Here is a 22,902-nt window from a genome sequence, read left to right as displayed (position 1 = left end):
ATACCTTGGCTTCTGTACGACTCACTCAACCCACCAATGAAGTTAACAAAAAAATAACCAAAATTTTTTTTTTTTGTATAATCTTCTCTATGGGAGAAAAATGCATAAACCAAGGGCAGAAAGATAAAAACAGTCCTGCTTGATTACTGGGTTAGACTTGGCGTTATGCTCTCCTCTGAAGGAGCCTATGTCAGTGACAGTATTTGAAGGGAACATCTCTACTTCCCATCTCCTTTAACAGTATCTTTGAAACATTATTCAAAACTAAAGCACATAACCTTTTTTTTTTTTTTTATAGAGGGAACCAGGTTTCCCGGTCTGTCTGAGATGCTGAGCCCGCTGCAGTCCCCACTGGCTGCCAGCTCTGCTCTGCTCTGGGGCTGAGCACAATTACTGGGCAGCACCGCAGGCCGGCGATGGACCCAGTCCATCCCCCTTTCCATTACAGAGTGCTAACCTTACAGCATGTGCCCTTGCTTCAGCAAAATCTTTGTTTTTGAAGGTCATGTGTTTTTTCTTCATATTGGGTGCAATAATTTTGAGAGAGGTTTTTAGCCTCTTTTCTGTTGCGATCCTATTAATTGTGTTGAAAAGGACGTTTATTCAGTGTTTTGGGACAACAGATTTATGTGATTGTGTGATGGGGAATTAAGGAAGGTTCATATTTAGCTCTTCTGTGCTCTCATTTATGTATGAGAAAGACAGAAATCTACTTCAAACTCGGATAAGAGTTATCATTTTGGATGATAAAAGCTATCACACATGAATGGGTTTCTTCTTAAAATCAATGAAATAAATTAGACTCTCTGTTTAGGAGCATCTGGCACCCTTAGAACCTAGTTCATATAATGATATCTTTGTTTATTAAAAATAATTATGTAACAATATGGTTGATTTATTTCAAGATGACTGGCTTAGCAACTTAATTGGACTATGCAGTATACCAGAGCAAAAAAAAATAATTTAATTAGCTCATTTGTTTGTGGATGACTGGAAGCACTGCACATCATACTCGGCTTCTTTAAAGGTGTGCAGCCATTTGATCCTGCAAGGAACCAAACATTTTCAACTTCCACAGAAACTGTCTTCACACCTCCAAGACCATCAGCACCAAGCTGATGTTCAGGAATTGGGCCCCAGTCAAAGCCCACAGAAACCAGCAAGAAGTTTCCTTTGGATCCGAAGAGCACTCGATGAGTCCTTGCAGGCAAAGGAACCTTCCTGGAGAAGCAGCAAGACAAAAATGTGCCTTGAAGAATAAAGCTCATTTTCCCACACTGTGGTTTCTTTTCCCTTGAGCTGAAGCTCCCACCTTCCAGCTCCCAAATACTAATAACATACCAGAAAATTAGCGTGCTGTATCCAAGTTTTATATTCAGCCTGGTGCAAAGTTTTATTTCCTCTCTTTCCAGGATGACTACTTATACATGAAAAACATGCTCTTGCAACACCCTTTGACTGCTTTAGGAGGTTACCACCTTTCAGCTGAGACAGAACAGTAATGTATTATTGTTATTATTATTATTGGTGAACCTCTTAGTAACACAAAAGTAATGGAGTTATTAATTGAAATGTGTTCAGATTGCTTAATATCCAAATAGTATTTTCAGACTAGCGTTTGACAGTGGTTCAAATAACTTTCAAGATCTCTCCACTATATTTCAGTTCCAAATGCAGCTTGTTGTGTCAGCCAAGTGACTGCTGTCTTGGGGGCAAGTTCCGCTTAACTGGAGTCAATCACATCACCATAAGTTGTTTCTATACTCTAGTTTTACACCAATTTAAATAAAATTAGAGGTTTGGATGTTGGTTTCTCTTGTGTTGTTAACTTAAAGACACTCTGAGTCCCAGGTGATTTCTTTTTCCATTTCTGTAATTGAACGTCAAACTCCCCACTTCTCTCCCACCCCCCAGAGCACCCAGAAAACAAGACAAAAACCTAAATTAAAATCAGAGTAAGGATTTGACTTAAAACATAAAAGAAGAACTAGGGCTGAAATTCCGTACTTATCGCACCCTGTAGTACCTAGATACTGCTGCACATCTGGTATGTGAGATAATGCACTGCTTAGAGACCGTGTTACGAACACAGAAAATTGGAAATGAGTTTCAAGTCTTAACGCTACATTTCTTCACTACTGGGAGCAAGTAAGGCCCTGTTTTTCACTCTTTTTGTAGGTTGTGTGTTTTGATCCCCTCTGTTTGTTTGCTCTGTAAAGAATACAGGCATGAAGGAAATCAGAAAAGGAATGGTTCTGTAAGGAATATTTTGTGCAGCACAGCTGAGAAGGTTTTTTTTTTATGAATTCCCAGACTGTATACCAAGGTTTAACAGCAAAAAATAAGAGATGCTCGGTTGAAGCCATGGGTGGAGCAATAAAACACACATGTATGTTGTTTATTCATTTATCACGTAATAAAAATAATTAAAACCAAAGGCAGTGGTTAGCCATTTTTGACTTGCAACAGAGTATATTCTCTCAGGACTACCTGCTGTTCTAATTTGCTTTTGTCACGATCACATGTATCAGTTATTTGCATGAGTCTCGCCTGTAGCTATCAGACAGCAGAAGTTAAACCTGCAGCCAACGTGCTTTCCAGTTACTTCTTACTGAGACTCCTGGATGGCTGCGTGGGTCTGACTCCTGGTAGGGAATGTTTTCCTCATACAGTCATGCAAAATGCAAGATTTTTATTACAAAAAATTGCCCAGGTATAGTACATTTAGCTTTGGGCTTACAGTAGGGGAAGTCAAGTACGTCTCTAAAGGTAGAACATCCGACTTTATCCGACCTTTTAGTACCTACATTCTTTCAAATTAAATGCTTTCTCTCGGTTTTGTGTGTGCATGCCTGAATGCCCGTTCACTAATAGTGGGGAAGGAGAGGGTTTCCATGCCAAGCCAGGACACAGAAGAGGAGACTGGCTGTCTTTAATCCAAAGCCTGGTATCAGTGACATGCTTCCAACATACTGCACCAGGTGGGATGGCACCGGGGAGGATTATGAGCAGGGAAGCTCTTAGCATGTGGCTGACGCCCCGTTCCTGAACCCACACCTGAGTGGAAGCAACTCTTGTACCTCGAGAAGAGAGGAACAGTGATGGAAACATCATGGTCTGGCTACGGGGCCAGGAAAGCAGCACCCCAAACCAGAGAGAGGAGCAAACCACCAGCATAGCAACCTCTCCTCCTCCCTCCAATCTGTGCTACGTTTATCCTGTGTAGTGACCATGAAGACAAGGGAAGAAAAAGTACCTAAGAGAAGAATGCTCTTGGCACCCTGGAGAAAACATCTCCTCCTGGGTATTGAGCAGCAATGAAGTGCACATCAAAATTGATTAGACATTTTGATCCATAATCAGCTATCAGAATTTTGGCTGAAATTCAGCTGACCCCTAAGCAAAGTTGAACACGAGCCACATACATCTTATCTACACTAATGAGGTGTTGCCCTTTGCTGACTGGCAGGAGATCTGCCAAGATTTTCTCTTCTGGAGCATGATTTGGAAATACCAGCTCTGTGTTCAGTGAAGTCATGTATTCAAGCTTCTTGTTCTCTGAATGTAGGTGATAACAATCCTTGTTTCTCACTGCGAGTCCAGCTGTCCTGCTCTTCTCTGTGCATGACTTGCGGACAGAAGAAGGTGCTACACCTCGAACAGGAGCTGGAAGGTTCCCTGCTTCAACCCCAGCCCAGATGAACAGGGAAACAAGATTTATTTACAAATTTCTGAACCAAAAGCCATAGCACACTAGCATGTATATGCTGTGGCTAATTTGATGGTCATGCCTGCTCCAGATTAAGTTTGTACTGGTGGGTGATCCAGGCACACAGGGAGCTGGCATGGAGACCGTGCTCCCTTCACCCTTACCCCTGCAGCACTGCAGGCAGGTAGAGCACACAAACGAGCCCTTCCTGAAACGGTTCATCACAAACAACTGGCACTGTCATAGACATCAGGAGTTGTAACGTTATTTGATGTAACACAGTTTATTGGCCTGATCATGGAGACTCAGATTTATAAAATCACTTTTTTATTACTGATTCAGTCATGCACATACATATTTGTAGACTTTAGAAAATCTTTTTAATGGATCAAGTAGGACAGCACATTCAATGTTAATACAAGGGATTACTCGTAGTCCCTGTAGAACCACCTTTTGTATCCGCAGGAGGCAGTTCACAACATTCACACAGAGCTGCTCTTTTGGCTGTCACATGCTTATTACCACCTTCGGTCTAGGCAGCAGTTACATTTAGATTTGTTCCTCCTTTGATCTCCACAATCTGTACGAAAACATGCATTAGAAACAAGACGGAATGTGTCACTTTTAAAGCCTGAACTTCACTTACACATCACCAGTTCTTGTACCTTCTGCTCATCAGCTCACATCTCATATATCTTGCTTTAAAAACTGTTCTTCCTAACCCCAGCTTGTTTGGGTTTTGAGATTACTCATGTCACTTGTCACCATTCAGTCACAAACCCATTCATAAATTGTGGTTAGGTTTCTTATACAGACTCAGAATTTGACTATTTAATGAAAAGACCTTATTTTGTATTAAACTCTTTCAGGCAGCGTGTGAATTAAGCAGTGACCTGTAAGTCTTATTTGCAGTTAGGATTGTTCAGGACTGGCTCGTGCAGCTTTTTAAAAAGTAGTGAGAACTGATTACTGCAGAGTGGTTATTTTCAGAGTAAATCTTTAATTAGCAAACTCCATTTTGGAAGGAAATTCATTATCTGCCAGAGAGCTCGAGACTATGGTCAACTGAAAAAGAAAAAAATCCCCAAAGAAATTCGAACACTAAGGTGCAAAAGGAGCACTTTGGTTTTGTTATCGTGCATGGTCACGTCCAGGAGCAGGGAAGAGAGTCAAAGGGGTTGTTAATGGAGGAGTGTGGATAATGAAGGCATGATATAAACTTTGGGGAAAAAAAAAAGTCTGCTGTGAGTGAAGTCAACAAAGTCAACAGAGCCGAGATTTCTCACTGAATGCTTATCCAAACTGCCCTCCTGTTTGGGCCTTTGGAGGTTTTGCAGGCAAAGGTGTGGGATGCTGTCTGCTGTTACAACACAGGGATCCACTGAAATTTGCATTCCAATTTGCATTATTCATGGTAACACAGGGAAGACTTTTTAAGGTTATGCTTTTATATAGCCTTTCCTCTAAAATACCTTTAGTGTGCATCTGAACAGAACCCTTCCTGCTGTCTTGTTTCTAGGACTGTACATTTTCTAGGGTACACGTTTTAGATGTGTGTGCCTTAAAAGCAAAGTGCTAGAGCCCCATTTCCCCCCACTCCCGTCCTCCAGCGGGTGATTTAGAATCACACAGAATCAATCACGTTGGAAGAGACCTCTGGGATCATTGAGTCCAACCATTGCCCTGACACCACCATGTCAACTAGACCATGGCACTAAGTGCCATGTCCAGTCTTGTCTTAAACACACCCAGAGATGGTGACTCTACCACCTCCCCGGGCAGCCCATTTCAATGTCTAATGACTCTTGCTGAGAAGAAATTCTTCCTAATGTCCAACCTGAACCTCCCCGGCAAAGCTTGAGGCTATGTCCTCTTGTCCTATCGCTAGTTGCCCTGGAGAACAGGCTGACTCCCACTTCACTACAACCTCCCTTCAGGTAGTTGTAGACTGCAATAAGGTCACCTCTGAGCCTCCTCTTCTCCAGGCTAAACAACTCCAGCTCCCTCAGCCGTTCCTCATAGGTCAGACCCTCCAGACCCTTCACCAGCTTGGTCGCCCTCCTCTGGACTCGCTCCAACACCTCAACATCTTTCTTGAAGTGTGGGGCCTTTCTTTATCTGCCTTTAGTGCTTATTTCACCAACCGCAAGCACCCTGCTAGTACAGTTCTTTTATCCAACCTGAAAATGTTATTATTTATATGCCAAATGCATCGTGGGATGAGACCAAATTAATCCTTGGGGTTATGTGCACAGTAATTCACAGTAAAAGAAAGATTGAAAGATGTAAAGATGTGTTGAATGTATTCCCTTGTTGTTTGGTACAGATACGGCATAAGTGGAGCAAATAGGTTTGAAATTATATTTTTATATGTAAATGACAGCAATTTGTATTAACTCCTATTGTGCTAGAACACAACATCTTCATCTGATGTAAGCCTTTCTTTCTTCAGACCCTTTTCTGTTCTTACAGTGCACGTACAAAGATCGCAGATATTTAATATCTCGGGAAATTACTGAAAGGGAACAAGCCAGGCATGTGTTGCGACATTCTTCCAGTCGAACTAGGTATCAAACTCATCTTTTCTTTTTTAAACCCAAGTCATGGATTTATTATATCAGGACAGATGACTAATCAACTTCTCATTAAACCCTGTTAAAACTTACATGGTGACCAGATTTCAAATTTGAACCTTGTAATTTTTAAAGTGTCTCAAACCTCTAATTTCATTATGGAATTAACACTTCATGTACCTCGCACTGGTCTTGAATGGGACTAATTGTGGTTTGCTTGTCTGTCTGTTTTAAAAATTAACAAAAAAAGTCGAGTCTTTATATTGATAAATAGCTTAAAAATACAAAGGAAAATGTTACTATTTTAGGAAACTTTTAATTTAAAAAAGATTTGACCAACTAATCTCAAACTGTTCCCCGAATCTTCAAAGCACAAACAAATTCAGGCTGAAAGGAATTCTGGTTTTCCTCTTCTTGGGGATGTAAACGATGGCTGAATAAATTAAAAGGGATTAAAATTGGGTTTCAATAGGACCTTAGAGTATGAAGTCACTGTTCCTACACCACTACGCAGCGCACAATGGCTGCAGGCGTGGCTGGCTGCTGCTAAGCAAAGGCTAATATTGTTTCACCTTAAAACTTAATAATAAGGCAGGCAGCTTCAGTCAATGATCTTCTCTTCTTTAAGAGAGTAATTCATTTAGGAAAGCAGCATGCACACGTGTGTGTAGGCAGCAATAAAATGCCTCCAAGTGCCCCAATGTGCTACCTCATGCTAAGTGGTTTGAAAAGGAAAAAGATTTTAATTTAATTTGGAGAGCTGTCGCGGTCTGCCACGCACTCCGTGGGGAGCAGGGAAGCTGTGGGCCAGCACGCCGCTGCTCCCCGGCAGGCATGCGGACAGGCGGCTCCCAGCCCAGCCCCAGCTTCCACACCCAGCCGCATGGTGGGGAGGAAGATAAACTCAGCCCTGCCTTCCTCCCGGGTGGGTGCGATGGAGCCGTCTCTGCTGGAGCAGGCAGGGAAAGGCAGCGGGAAGGGGCTGCTCGGGGCCCCCCAGCCAGGGACGGGTGGTCGGCGCAGTCCCGGGAAGGTGCTCACCCCTGTGCTAGCCGGGCTCTTCCCAAAGGGGCTCCACCTCATTGAAAAGACGTAGGTGGAGGAGCTTCTCCCGACGTGTGACCCTCACATCTCCCTGCTGCACTTCCGAAGCGGCCTCGGCTCCGGCGTTTGTACCCCTGCCCTCCCCAGGCAGCCTGACCCGCAACACGTGGCATTTCTTGCTGAGCGGTACGGCACCGCTTTCCTCTGTATCGGTGGCAATCCAGCGTACCCTTGTACTTCCCACGTGCTTCTATTACAAGGCGCTTAAGCAGAAATATTTTTCTTAGCACCATGCCAAGGATGTACCGAGCAGAAAGGGTCATTAGACATTGGAAGAGGCTGCCCAGGGAGGTGGTGGAGCCACCATCTCTGGATGTGTTTAAGAAAAGACTGGACATGGCACTTAGTGCCATGGTCTAGTTGTCATGGTGGTGTCAGGGCAATGGTTGGGCTCGATGATCCCAGAGGTCTCTTCCAACCTGATTGATTCTAAAGATTCTAAAGCCCCTACAGTTTGCAGCGGCTTGGGTCTCACTGTCCCCCTCTCAGTGCGTAACAAAAGGGCGCGGGGGAAGCAGGATCTCCAGGAAGGAACGTCATGCTTGAAGTAAACAACAAAATGTGTTGTCTGGATGTAAGCTTTGAACTTGAAATTACTAGGCACCCCCCCCCTCCATTCCTGCCCACCTGATGGATTCTTGGATACATCTACACACGTATTTCAAACAGCAGGAGGAATCACCAAGAGTCACGGAACAACCCCTGTTAACAGGTTTTTTAGCAGCCCCCTGTCTGAGCCAGGAGTGGTGCCAGGAAAATATCCGCATTTTCTTTATTCTTTAAACAGAGCATTTCCTCCCTAACCCGGCAGAGCGTTACGCACCCTCTGACAAGATGCACTTAACAGTGAAAGCTGAGATCAAGTTCAGAAACTTGGACTTTCTTTCAGCTCGCTCTCCCCTCGCTACAGCTGTCTCCCGGTCAAGGCAGCAGACTTTGCAAGCACACGGCACCTCCCAGCACGGGCTGTCTATCACGTCAGTGCCGGGCTGTTAGGAAATGCAGCCTGCAGTGAAGCAACACAAAAACCTTACGTCTTATTTAAATAACGGTGTTCATTGCCTATTAAAATGTAACTTCTTGCTTTAAAATAGGATTAATTAAAATGCACAAGAATGCAATTCAGTTACATTTTATGCCTCAGCCCGGTGCGTACTTTTCCTAACTCATTCCCAGCAGTAACATTCAGGGCAGCCCAGCATTCCCAGTTCTGCCATTAAAAGCACAAACGACTACAAACCCTGCTCTTTTCAAAAACTTGGCTCAAGTATCGCCATTGTTAGATTTTTCCATAACATATTACTTTGGTCATTACTGTTTTGCAAGATAATTGTATCAGTGATCTAACTTTTGACAGTAACCAAAGTGGCTGAGAATAGTTTGCTGCAGCACCTTTGTCTTTTAAAGGCCATTTGGGGCTTGTTATTTTAATCCTTGTGCAGCCTGATTTATCGCTTCAAACATCTGTCAGCTGCGCCGTGTCTTGCAATTGATAGTGATGGTACTACTGATTTTTCAACGGCAGCTGTTCGAGGTTCATTAGTTAGACTCTCCAAGGGAGTAGATAACTGTAATATTTTTCTTTGTTAATCATCTCTTACGCGTCGTAATAATACAGAGCTTGAAATCTGCTAGAAACGCACAGCTTCCCTGTTTTAAACTTGTCAGAAGCACCCTTTTATTCATTTAATCTGGCTCGATTATTAAAACTCTCTTCCTCATAATGCAGTAAAAAAATGGAATAATGGCACGTAAGTAGTGAGATAGAAAATCAGCCTTTGCTGCGTTGTGCTTAGCATGGAGGGAGGTCACTCAGGGTCTCAGAGTTCGCATCCAAATATGAATCAGCTCCGAAGATGGGATTAAGGGCTGTTCCATAATTGATTTTTAATTTAGAATTTACAAGGCATACAAAACCTCGATGACAACTTCAGTAAAACCAGGTTCACTTTGAACAGACACAGCAGTTTTCTGTTAATGTGCTTTCCCCACCACATATAATAGTCTTAACGGTTAACTATGATTCTTACAACATTTCCCCCCAAAAACCCCTGCACGCCTGCCTCCAGCCGAGCACCACAGTGACTCCTGCGAGGAGCTGCGAGGGGCCCGAGCATCTGTGAAGCCTCCTGCAGCGGAGAGCGGATCAGTGCTACCGCTGGTTCCACCAGCAATGCTCACCAACAGATAATTACAGTTTGAAATTAGTATTTTAATGAACTTATCTCAGCAAATGTAAAGCGAAATCTCCCAGGCATTAAAGAAATAAGCAGGAGGGAAAATTATTAACTGTAAAGGTAACAGACGGCTGGTCAGCAGGTGCTGTCTTGGCAAAGGGGTTGAGCGTTCCCGTTTCAATTTGCGGTAAGAAGAGGCTTGTTTGGGTTTTGGTCCTGCAAGAGGCACGGTGACTTCAGTGGAGACTGAAAACATCTGGGGCATCTCTCAAGCTTTCCAGGTGAATAGAAATGTCTTCTAAAAATAGCTAAATGCCAGATCTTCATCCTAAAAGCACAAGCCTCAGTCCCGTAAGACAACACATGTGTCTGTAGCACCAGTGAAGCTCTGTGCAAAATCAGATTGCAAGAGTGCAGCCTGAATGTCAAGGAAATGTACACGGTGACTCAAAAAGCACCTGGAAAATCAGTTCCTTTTCATATGTTGTCAGAGCATGAATTGTGTTTTCTCCTTAAAGACGGACAAGTACCTTGATCTGGTTTGCAGCAGGCACCATGGCCATGCCAGGTCTAGGGAGAGGGTTGTGTAGAGAGCAGAGCCATGGTACCTGCTCAAAGACCGCTGCCCAGAGAAATGTCCCCCACACCACAGCCTTGACACGCACTCGGATGGCCAGAAGACACAGGCCATCGCCAAACAGGAACCCACACACTCAGCTCGGGTTTCGTCTTCTCCCTTCCAGTTACCAGGGTTAGAAACTATTCCTGAAATAAATGCACCTTGATTTTTGAAGGCAGTTTCAGCATTTAGCCGTCTGTCTTCAGAAGTCCTTCAGAAGTCCCACCTAGCTACGTTATTCCATTAGTATTTCATAGACTTGGTGACTTTTTTATTTTATGTGCTGAAGGACAGTCGATCTCTAACACAGTTCAAGACGCTGTGCAGACAGTCAGGGGATCACCGACCCACTCCATGACAGCACTCCCTTCTCTGTCCTGTTATGAACCGTTCTTCTTGAACGTTTACTGTATTTTTATATGTGTATATATATCTATAAAAACTAAGATTTCTACATCTATCATAACCAAATTAGATATTTTTGTACAAGGCTTTTTTTTCAGATCATTCACAGAATCATTTACATTGGTGTTACCTCTCCACACTTCATATATAGCAAAGAGGAAAACTACTTAGTAATGTCAGACCGAATTATAAGAGTCGTTTCCTCTACAAATATAGAAATAAGACACCTATTTTATACCTCAGAGATCTCTGTTTTAGATTTCAGGGAAAAAAAACAAACAAGTATAAAGAGGTGAAGTCTTCAAGAGTAGAATTTGTGCACGTTTTTTTGGCAAGAAGCATTTCACAGAACAAATTTTCTGTTCTCTCAGCAAAAAGGTAGATCAATTCAATGCATGGATATAATTTAAAATATATCTATGCTCTAAGCAATTTATCCAATCGAGGCTGGAGGGAACACTTCAGATAACCTAAAACTACTCGTCAGGGTTGTGGGAAAGACAGCACATACTTTCCACAAATACATTTTTGAAAAAGGAAATCCTTGCAGGCTTTATTTTTAATTTTCACTCTTCTTTTCTTCTGCTGCTTCTTCCTCCCAATTTTGTTTCTTTACTGAAGTGTTGTTTTAGAAAAACAATATTTCACTTTCTCACAGAAACTGGAGAATTTTAAAGTGACTTTTTTCCTGTAAAATACTGAATTTGAAGTATCTGTTTTCATTAAAAACATGCAATGAAATCGTAGCCTGAATTGGAACTTCTCCCAACATACCTCTTCGCTTCAGATTCATACCTTTGTCTGTGCTATTTGAATGTTATCATCTCATATTCTCATTAAAGATTTCTACCCGTTACCTTCCCTAGCCTTTAGGAACGTACAGCTATAGACAGAGCTCTTTCTCTCAGATCTTTTGAGGAAAAACGGCAAAGCCCCTTTCAGCGGCGTGCCGTGACCCACGCTTCGTTAGCTTCCCACACACCTGCCGCGAGAGCAGAAGAGGAACTTGCCGTATTACAGGATGGAAAAACAGTGCTGAGTCGCACGTTGGCTTTCATGCTTCCAGTTTCTGTTTTCTGACTTACCTTCTGGGACAGTTTGAAAATCCTGAAAGGCAAAAGGCTAAAAAGTGAGAGAAAGCTTCAGGCTTCCCCTTATTGTCCTGCCTCTTTCAGGTGTGCACTTGTGTTTAGCAGTATTAGCTGACTTTCAGACAATGGCACGTCAGAGTGTGTTAATATTCACAATTAATATATTGATAGATAGTTTTATTCTGCCATTCCTCATTTTCTTTCTGTCACTTTCTATTACGCCGCTCTGACGCTTTCCCAGCGATGCTGAAGAGCGATGGCTTTGGAGGAAGCCCCATCCCCAGTCACTGACAGCAGGACGTGGTACAGCAGCGATCGCTTCCCTTCTGACGGGGAGGATGCTAGCACAGCATCCCTCTGCGGGGGGGAATTTCTTTGTAGGATCCATTTTTACAAGCAGAAAATTTAATAGGCTGCAAGGTTTGGTCATGAAGGCTTTTTTTTCTGCTGAAGCAGCTTGTCATTTTAGTTTTAACTACAGGAGACAGGACAAAATTGTCAAAGCAATCCAATTATATTAGCTATTGAACAGGGGATTTCTGGCCGCCTTTCCCGAATGAAAGCAAGCAGCAATAGCTGCATTAGCCTTTAACATTTTTCAAATTGTTACTCCCTAACATGACCAGGGCACTCTGCGAAGTCTGGGCACTCTCCCGCCATCCAGCCAGAGATCAGTGCTTCTGAAAATCCCCCCGCAAAGGATATCTTTGCTGAAACGAGCACGGTGAACCCCATAGTCCCTCCTTTTGATCCATTTCAAAATGAGACAGAAATCAAGCAGGTGAACTCTGAATTTTCAGCTTGATTTTTATCTTTGCACCCGAGTATCTCCAAGAGTCTGTCATCACCCACAGGAAAGAGGCAGAAAGTGAATCACAACAACTACCTGGTATTTATTTACAGTTTAGCGAGGGAGAGGTTGTACGAGCGCAGGAAAGCGTTCTGGGTGCTTCGAGAGCAAGGGCATCCACGCTCACGAGGTTCAGCCTCTCTTCCGAATGTTCACATCCCACCGCCCCCGTTAGCACGGGTAGACGGTGACAGCAGTTTCTGTGGAGTCTCTTCATTTACTTGGGGAAATAATTAATTCCCAGCTTTTGACAAATGCGTAACGGAACTGGTGTTGGTCAACTCATCAAGCTAACGGGCAGGACTGTCGGTACTATTTGGGTCTCACTTTTGCTGCTGTGCTGCTCGCACCCTCCTCTCTTCCAGGCTGCAAACGGTGAGCAGTGCTTCCAGAGCTGCACAGGGCACAAAGACCCCCCTCTCAACCTCCAGCTGAGATATTTTTTGTGATTTCTTTTGTTTTTTTGAAGTTCTGATAAAAGAACGTCCCTGCTCACTCTGTTCCCTCCCACCTGCCCAGTGCTCGGAGGACTATATGCAACAGGGATGGCTCATGGGCTTCTCCTGGGTCAGACGGGGCTGCCACACAGGTAGTCAGCATCACCAGGACCTGGGGAGCACCATCGGCAGCCTGCAGCCCCCCAGGCTGGCTGCCTGTTGGCCACCCGCCGGGAAGGGGACAGTCACCCTGAGCACATTGGGGTACCTCAACTGCACCATAACCACAGCAGAAGGATTCGGCTCAGGAAGTAAAGCAAGCAGCCAAATATGGGGCCATGTTTTAACAGCCCCTTCATCTCAAATATTTCAGGTCATTTTTGTACTTTCTTAGTTGTATTTCCTTGGAGCTCTCTTTTATTTCCCAGTACGAGAGCCACACACCCTGCTGTCAGGCCCTCAGGTATTCACATCCACTTTGTAACTTACAAAAACAATTTCTAGTAAGTAGCTTATATCAACTCCTCTACACTTACCTAATTTAAAATACACCTTCTGAGAATACGACACAAACTCCAAACCGTGGCAGGATGTTACAAAGCCGAGTACACACTCTATTTCCACTTGCTGTAGCTACTGTTGTCTAATTCACGTGGGCACCAGGGCTAGTTGGCCAGGGGCTGCAGCTGATTGCAAAGTCAGGAGGAGGAGGAATCAGTGCAAATTTCAGGACCTGTCTGGAAATGAAAGATTTTTGATTCAGTGCAAAGCAACTCCTTGTTTCTTGGGGCAGGCTGACCTGCACAATTGTGTTCTCTCAAGGGAAATCCAAGAGCTTCCCAGCAGAATATTTGGGAGAAGGGATCAAAAATCGCAAATTTCCAAACAAAAACCTGAGCTGAAGATCAAGGCATCCTTAAGGATTTTTCTGCACGGTAGCCTAAGTTGTTAATTCACAGCTTTCATTCCTAGCAAAAGCTGCAGTGGTAAATGAATGTTAATCCACCTTACAGTTATGGAAGCACAGGGGCTTAAAATATCCTGAAAAATAAAAATATTTAAGTTCCATCTGTGACTAGACGGAGCAAACACGGCTCTTTTACACAGTCCTGCTGAAAGAAGCTGTTGCTTAATTCCTGAATTCCTTGCAGCATTCCTGACAGCAACCACATCTGCTGCCACAAAACCCATCACGGCCTCTGCCTTTGGGAAAAACGTATTTAATAATCAGTAAAGTTCAAGCTCAGCTTGTTGTGATGAATTATTAGAACTCGTCATCATTTTCTTGCAAAGAAAAAAAAAAGGCTATAATGGAACACAATTTTATGTTTTTCCATTTAATTGATGACGGGCTGAGTTTTTATTAATCTTTCTGGGCTCCAGTGTAAGATGCTGAAAAAGCTAATATGAGATCATTGTATCTGGTTAATGTGTGCGCTTTGCAAAATTGATAAGGCCTGTCAAGACATAAATTATTTAAAATTTGATAAATGTGTTGAAATCATTGAATTTTCAAACAGACAAAGCAGAGCTATTTCTCTTCCCCCCGCCTCAGCCCCTTCAAAGGGAGGTTTTTGTGCAGCCGCTCAATGATGCTGCGTTATCCTGGCAGCACACGGCTTGTAAGAGCCTGAAATTACCACGAGGAAGCCAGAGAAGGGTCCTGTGCTGCTGCAGCAGTGACATAAATATAAACCCACGAGATACAGCCTCAGGGATGGAAGTAGCTGAGAGCTCAGAGGCCACTGGAAGCCTCCCAGTATGAGTTTTTCACTGGTGAAACTGGGGGTGGGAGGAGGTTACTGAGTACCACCTCCCTCCTACCACCCCTTCCTCTCCATCGGTGGGATTCAAAGCTCACAGCAGCACCAGCGAGCAGCCGAATGGTGCTTCAGAGCTGTTTATCCCAACAGACCTATTTATTTCAGCTAATTGCCGAGAGTTTTTAAATAATTCCTGGCAGGAGTGAAGCTATAGAAATGATTGCTGGTGATTGATGAATAACCTGGATAAAATTCCCAAAGCATCAGAACGATTAACTCTTGCACAGGTACACCTGCTTGTATTTACTGCCTTGCCCACAGAGAAAGACGTGGGAGCAAGTTCCAGATGAACCCAAATTTATTTGGGCAAACAGAGAAAATCCATCATTCACTGATACCAGCGTCTCATCAACGCAGGCTCACTCCTCAGAAATAGCTCATAGGGAACGTTATTTAACCCTGCGCTGCTCTACCACAGTCAGGATCGTTCATGGAAGAGAAAGGTTTTGAAGAGCACTCGCAATCGTTCAGACAGGCGCACACGAAGAACAAATGGTTTGAAGTTTAAAACTATACAAATATAAACCACATCATACTCCGGTTTGAGCTGTTCTTGTGATTAATGTAGCAAAAGCAAACAGCAAGGGATGTGGTGGATTCTGTACATCCCGATGGGTCCGAGACTGTGTTTCTTACTGGAAAATATCTACAGTCTAATGGAAATTTTTGGGTAACTGGGTGACATTTTACAGCCTCTGTAATATGGAAAAAGATGAGGTGATTTCTTCTCTTTGGAAACTGATGGTTTGGAGGGAATGGGAAAATGCAGGTGCAGCAGAGAACTACAGCAATAGCCATCTATTTAAATGTATACACTAACTTCCCTAAGCTGGTATTTTTCAAATACCCTCCTAGCAATATTTCCCACTATAGAGAAGCATTATAATGAAATGGGAAGATGCTGAGGAAGTAATTTTTTCCAGCACGTGCTGGATTCTTTTAATACGGATTTTTTTTATTTCCCGGAAATTGCCAACCAACGTGAATGAAGAGCTGAACAAAGAGCACGGGCCCATCCTCACTAACAGCCAAAAGCCACCACCAAGCGAAGGGCCTTTGCAATGTATAGAGGAAAACGATGCGTTAAGAGTTCGGTTCTCCTACATTGCAGAAAGCTTTAATCACAATAGAAAAAAATCTGCACGCACACAAAGAAGGTTTTACGTTAAAAAAGCACAAATATTATTCACATTTCTGAACACCGCACCCACATTCCTGCTCCTGCGCTGGGCACTGAGCAGAACCAGGCAGTTCTTTGTTAGACACCTTTTTACTAAACATTTGCAAAACACAGCAAAACCCAGAGCCTGCAAAGTCCCCTTTCCTGCAACCGACTGAGCTGACAACTTGGGTCAGCCTCTGAATCTCATTCCTGTAGTGAAATCAGTGCCACAAGACAGCAGTAGGACGAAGCAGAGTCAAGAATTAAGGCTGTATGAGATCGGAGAATCCTGCAGTCTGCAAACTATTTCGAAGAAAGAAAGAAATAGGTCAAAATTACTGACATTAAGTGTAAGGTACAACTTCCAACAGTGGCTACTGGCCGCGCTCTAGGCCTTAAACAGGAATATTACATCCTCATAAGTCAACATATTAATGATTTCATGTTCCCATATTATGAAAGCTACTTTTTGCCACATGAAATAGTCCATGTCACTGTACCTCCGGGGACATGTTTCACTATCTTATGAGTACGCCTCATTCGGTGTAACACACAGATAATTAAAAGCAGTAGTAGTTTAGCATGATACAACTGCAATTCCACCACCATGGTTTTGAAATAATTGTGCCCTAATACCTTATTGATGTGACAAACCTACCCGGTGTTAGCATGCATTAACGCTTCCCACCCTTCAGCCATCCTGAACCTTACACCTACATATTTCTTCTTTTTATATCAGAGCCTTCTGCAAAAAGCAGTTCAGAAAGCAATGCCCTGCTATCTCATTTGGAGTGAGGGCCCCCTGAAGAGACATACGTTGAGTATTACCGGTAACACATGACTCAATGCCCTCTAGATCTCTTCATAAAAGTAGAGGGGAGCAAAGCCAAAGAGCCATTGCACAGATTTCAATAAACACTGCGAAAGAAAAGTAGCCCAGAAGGACAATTGTGTGTGTTCCTGTGCCCTTGCCAGAGGACAGTCAGAGCTGGGTGCGGACACAAGCAAAGTCAGGAACCTCCTGTGAAGCAGGCACCTTTGTTTCTATGTATTTCTCCTTAAAATTTCCAACCACAATTCCCTCCAGCTCAGTTGCAAACAGCAAGGCCAACTACAGGTGCCCACATTTTTGAGTGGTCATTAGCATTTTAAGGAGCAGATCATTTAGCCGTGCAGACACAGAGAAAAGCTTCTGGTATTTCAGCGCTGCCAGGCCTCTGGTCCTGGCTGGAATCTAGAAATGCAGCAGAAAAGCCTCCTTTTTTGTGCTTCTAAAGGCCTCGGGTCAGTTTTGGGATGAAGGATGGGTGAACATGTGCATCAGTTCCTGTTCCATCTGAACAGAGTCCCTTCTCTGCAGCAGGGGAGGTCTCTCCCTGGCAGTGGGGACAGCCAGTTGCTCTCAGCAGCACCCGGCTGATCCTGAACTTGCGAGCAGGCTCAAAAGCGGCTGAAGAACCCTGCGTAAACATGACCCAGGAGCTCTCCATCACAGCGGAAACAATGCTTCCCCCAGCATCGTTATGAAAGGCTATTTGTGCTGGTACAGATAAGCATCTGTCACTGTTTCCATTAGAATCTCCTGTTTTCCTGGGTTCACAGCTCAGCCATAAAACACGTAGTGTAGCGGCAGAAAGTTGACATACAAGGTCTCAGGCTGAGAGTGATCGTTGTTGTCTTTTTTTCCCCCCTTTCTAATCTAAAGAAGAAAATAATGTATTTCTGCAGAGACACACCTGACCACTACGTTTGGCTGCAGCCGTAGATTTATTTAGCAACAGCGACGGGCACCTTTCAACGCCCAGTTGTGACCGTTGCCATGATGGCTGCCTTTCAACAGTCACTCTTTAACTGCTGCGTTAGGGATGATGGGGAAGAACACGGGGTAAGTGGGTTCGGGCTCTGGTTTAGAGCCCATTGCTACAGAACAGGCCCCAGTGAAGATTAAGGGCTTTGGAGTTTCTGATCTTTGCCAGATGATGAGATGAAAAATTTAAGATTACAGAAATAACAATTGAATATTATAGAAACTGAACACTGCCAGGAGCTAAAGGCGTAGAAGACGCCTTTGGGAGCAGCAGCAGAGGGAAAAGCAAGCCCAGCATTGCAGCTTCCCTAGTGAGACAGGCAGCATAAAATCCCACCCCCTGAATTCAGCGTCAGCGCTCGCTGTTTTGACTGCTTTAGGCAAACTTCCACCCCGTAATCTTGCTGGGGTTGCCTACTGGGTAGTGAAAACCCCGTCCTGGGCAGTACTAATGCTGGGATCCTCCATCCCGATGCTGGCACAGCCAGACCAGTGATGAAGTGAGAGCAGCATTTTGCCAGGAGGAGGAGTTGGCAGCAGTTTGGGGATGAGGACAGTACAACAACTCTTCTTTCCCTTTTAAGCACCTTTTCTTTCTGTTCACACATTTGGTAAGAATAATTGCAGCTGAAAAAGTTTTTCTTTGTACATTAGAATGATGGTGGAAGACAGTCCTGAAGAGAACAAACAGTCACAGAATGGTTAGGGCTGGAAGGGACCTCTAGAGATCATCCAGTCCAACCCCCTGCCAAAGCAGGTTCCCCTAGAGCACATTGCACAGGGTCGTGTCCAGGTGGGTTTTGAATACCTCCAGAGAAGGAGACTCCCCACCCTCCCTGGGCAGCCTGTTCCTGTGCTCTGTCACCCTCAAAGTAAAGAAGTTCCTCCTCATATTCAGATGGAACTTCCCCTGTTTCAGCTTGTGCCCATTGCCCCTTGTCCTGGCGCTGGACACCACTGAGAAGAGTCTCGTCCCCTCCTCTTGACACCCACCCCTAAGGTATTTGTAAGTGTTGATAAGATCCCTCCTCACTCTTCTCTTCTCCAAGCTGAACAGACCCAGCGCTCTCAGCCTCTCCTTATAAGGGAGATGCTCCAGGCCTCTGATCATCTTTGTAGCCCTGCAAACACATTCTCCAAAACTTATATTCAAGCTTTAAAGGACCTAAAAAGAAAGAGTGAGATGATCATTTCCAGCTTGTTGAAACACAGATGCTGCTGCTGACCTCCTCAGCATATGCTCAAGTGCTGCATTTTCAACAGGACTTCTCTCAGTGCACAGGAGGAACGTCCCTACATTAAATTGGAAATCTGCTATTTACTGAGATCTGCATGTTTGACTGTGAAATCTAACACCATTCGCTCGCTACCAGAAGTAGTTATTTGCTTTGGGATGGCAAACAATTTTGCATTAAACCCACCCCAAAACATGGTTATTTTCACAATCTGTCTCAAACTAAGAGCACAAATGGGCAGCTAAGTTTGGAAAAAATGGAAAAGGCAAGACCAGAAAAGACAAATGTATAATAAATACTTTAGTACACAATTACAACACCAGAAACAGCTGAGTAAGATGGGATTTTAAGTCTAAACTAGTTGGGAAGTTAAGTGGGGAGAAAAACAAAGGGGAATGGAAAATTCTGTGTTTCTATTTCACTCGATCTTTTAGCAGAAGTGCCACTCTGCTGTTCAGGTTTTCCAGCATCTTTAGGCATCTTTTTATCTAACAGATCTAAGAGCAAAGGGTGTCTGCCTGCTCTCGCACATCACAGCCCTCCACCTGTCCTGAGATTTATCTATTTGTCCCAGTCGATGGCTCCCACTGAGCTTTTTGCATCTTCTGTAAGCTATTTTGAGTAAAGTCCCTGAGCTTTCATGGGGCAGCAGACACCATTCATTACAGTAGTCCACCTGACTGGACTGGTTCAGACACTATTGGTGTAAAAATAAGTATTAATGGCTCCTTTTGTATCTTGATATTTTTATTTTCACACTTTATATTCACAATTCTTTCTTTCTGTTTTGAAACAGGTACTTTGTGATGCTAATCAAGTCGTACAAGCCACAGACGTGCTGGACTGGGAAGACAAGGATGCTGCAGAGACACTGGTTGACAACGTGGTCCACTCCAGGATCATCAATCCTTTACGCCTGTTTGTTAAGCCATCTCCAGTACTGAAACACGGCCAGGTGTCCTACTCGGACAGCATAGAAAACTTTTGGGATTGGTTGTCCAACATCACGGAGGTTCAGGAATCTCTCGCACGAACTAAACGCAGACCTATAGTAAAAACTGGGAAGTTCAAGAAAATGTTTGGATGGGGCGACTTCCACTCTAACATCAAAACTGTTAAGCTGAACCTCCTGATCACAGGGAAAATCGTCGATCACGGCAATGGGACCTTCAGTGTTTATTTCCGACATAACTCCACAGGTCTGGGAAATGTTTCTGTAAGCCTGGTGCCACCTTCCAAGGTGGTTGAGTTTGAATCATCTCCACAGTCAACATTGGAGACCAAGGAATCCAAGTCCTTCAATTGCCGAATTGAGTACGAAAAAACAGACCGCGCTAAAAAAACTGCCTTGTGCAATTTCGACCCTTCAAAGATCTGCTATCAAGAGCAGACCCAAAGCCATGTCTCCTGGTTGTGTTCCAAACCATTTAAAGTTATCTGCATTTACATTGCTTTTTACAGTGTAGATTACAAACTGGTGCAAAAGGTCTGTCCTGATTATAACTACCATAGCGAGACTCCGTACTTGTCCTCTGGCTGACACCATCGTGGGTAACCGTAGAGATACTGCATCAGTCATAAAAATAAGCATTTCCATTAACCTTTTGGAGAAGAATATGTTTTCCTATCAGGTTAAAAAGTCTTTAAAAACTGTAGCTGTGTTTGTGCTGTATCGTAAATAATCAAACTATTTATGTAACAATCATTTTCATTTGAGACCATTGCGTTTTAGCTCTATCATCATTGATAAGGGAACTACCAGGTAGACACACAACAAAAAAATCAAACAAATTTATGTCTGTAATGAACATCGATCTTGAAAAATCAGTTTTTTGAATTAGACTCGATGGCAGAGAGCTTGTCTTTTAACTTGAACTGGACAGCACTTTGCAGGATCCTATTTCTCACTGGGAACTTTAGAAGACGACAATATAAAGAACAAATGATGAAGCAGACGCCCAGCTGCTTATATACAAAATCCAAATAAACAGCTCTCCCACTTACTTCATACAGAATGTTGCACACACAGGGCTCGAGGAATCAAGTGCGAATACTAAGAGAAAGTGCTATTTCTAGGACAAAAAAAAAAAGGAATCTGCATTTCTATGAGTTGTGGTAGTTGTACGTATTCATTGAAGTGGAAGAGTGAGTAGTTCTTCCTTGAGACTCCTTACTCGTGGATATGCAATGATGTAATTACACATTGACGAGCTTTAGTTTACAGGACCCACCAGGTGTGTGGGTTTGGTGTACATTTCTTCCTTCCGTGGTCACCACTGGTTTTCATTCTTCTCAAAGGTTTACATACGCACCAGTACTAGTTTTACTGTGATAGAGAATATACATACCTCGGGAAAAGATAATCTCTGTTTAAGTCTGAAAATGGTAACAGGGGCTGGCTTCCACATAAAGGACGCCGCTCTCTTGCTATCGAGCCCTCTTAGCACTGTGCTAAGGCTAGGAAATACATCACAGCATAAAGACGATACACGAATAACACCACCTTTCTGCTTAACGCCACCCCGTTGTCTTTCTCAGTATCACACTGCATACTTCAAATTAAATGTAAGCAATGACAAATAAAGAGGACAATAAAAATCTATGCACCTTCACCTCATAAAGCAGATTTCAAATTATTGCTATCAACATAAAACTCTCCAGCCAGACTTTCCCCTAGCACAGAACAGCATCACTCCCCCATGGTTAGTTACCAAAGCGGAGAGTCCGGCTGTGGTTTTCCTTCAACAGGACAGATGCTGCTCCCACTGCAGTGGACAGCTCCAGCGATGCAGCCGCAAGCATCAATCCCCTGCACTTTCCCTGGGTATTGATTTTGCTGCTGCTGCTAATGTGCTATCGTAGTTCTTTGTGACAGTGCGATGTCACGGCTCCCGTGAAGAAGCTGGCTAAGGAAGCACTTTCTATTGCCTCCAGTCAAACTTACATGCAGGGTCCAGGAAGTTACATACAGCTTAAATAAAGTACTATCAAAATACTCTGTCCAAAGGGTGTGTACCCAGACCAGTGAGTAGGACAGCTCAGAAAGACTCACTCATGAGATTCATTCTGATTTCCTTGGTGAAGTCTCATACAAAAAAATTATTCCGTTAAAAATATACTACAAGTAACTGGCTAATTTGTTTTTCTCTTTAGGTGACAAATTTAAATGTGCTGTTTAGTTTGATCAATAATCTAAATGTTTTCCTTTATCTTATTTCATACAGAGTCTCTCCTGGTCTAAATGATGTTTTTTAGTTTGTCTGTTACTGTCGATCCCTACAAGATGTTCTCCTTTGTATTCTGTATAGCCTGTCCTCGCTCTGCCTGTACATAAGCTTGGATTTATTGCTATGAGTTCAGTGGTTGGTGCTTTTGTAACTTAGCTGTAAGCCATGATTTTATCGCCATGTATTTTTACTCAGCACTGTAGGCAATTAAAAGAAAATCCTACATGCTATTTATTGTAGAGTATGTGGAAATCATGTATATATATACACTTAAATATGTGTACATATACAGAATATAGGTGTACATGTATTTGTATGTAAATAAAGAGAGTTTGCTAAATCTGGCAATTGCTTGTGGCATATTTTTTTTTAAGTGTTACTTTGTGTCTTTATATATACAAAACTAAGGCATTGCAACACATCACTGAACATTTTTCCCCAGCTGGAATTTGTTTTTCTAGGAGATATTTAAGTATGCGCTGCAGTGAACTGCACTGCAAGCCCAGACAGAACAGGTTAAATGGCATTTCATGGTATCTGAGAAACGAAGTGCACGTTTTGATGAAGACAATCATAAATGGTTTCATAATTGTGCAAGATACATTAAAAGTAAAGGGGTTACTCTAAAATATTAAACGTTCCCAAGCAGGAAGGCGCTGGGAGCCGGATCCTCGCCCACACAG

At 43.3% G+C, this 22,902-nt stretch overlaps 1 protein-coding gene across 1 annotated transcript in view; it reads left to right on the top strand.

The window, feature by feature from the left end:
• Positions 1-22,559, top strand: part of NXPH2 (neurexophilin 2) — a 41,428-nt gene extending 18,869 nt beyond the window's left edge. Inside the window, exon 2 of the mRNA XM_068407638.1 lies at positions 19,789-22,559. Within this exon, the coding sequence (XP_068263739.1) occupies positions 19,789-20,532 (744 nt within the window). The 3' untranslated portion in view covers positions 20,533-22,559. The remainder of the gene's footprint in view (positions 1-19,788) is intronic.
• The last annotated feature ends 343 nt before the right edge of the window (positions 22,560-22,902 follow it).

This window comes from Nyctibius grandis, chromosome 9 (assembly GCF_013368605.1).
Source record: "Nyctibius grandis isolate bNycGra1 chromosome 9, bNycGra1.pri, whole genome shotgun sequence".
Lineage (NCBI taxonomy): Eukaryota > Metazoa > Chordata > Aves > Nyctibiiformes > Nyctibiidae > Nyctibius > Nyctibius grandis.
Note: the sequence above shows the minus strand (reverse complement) of the source record. Positions and strands in the feature narration are given on the sequence as shown.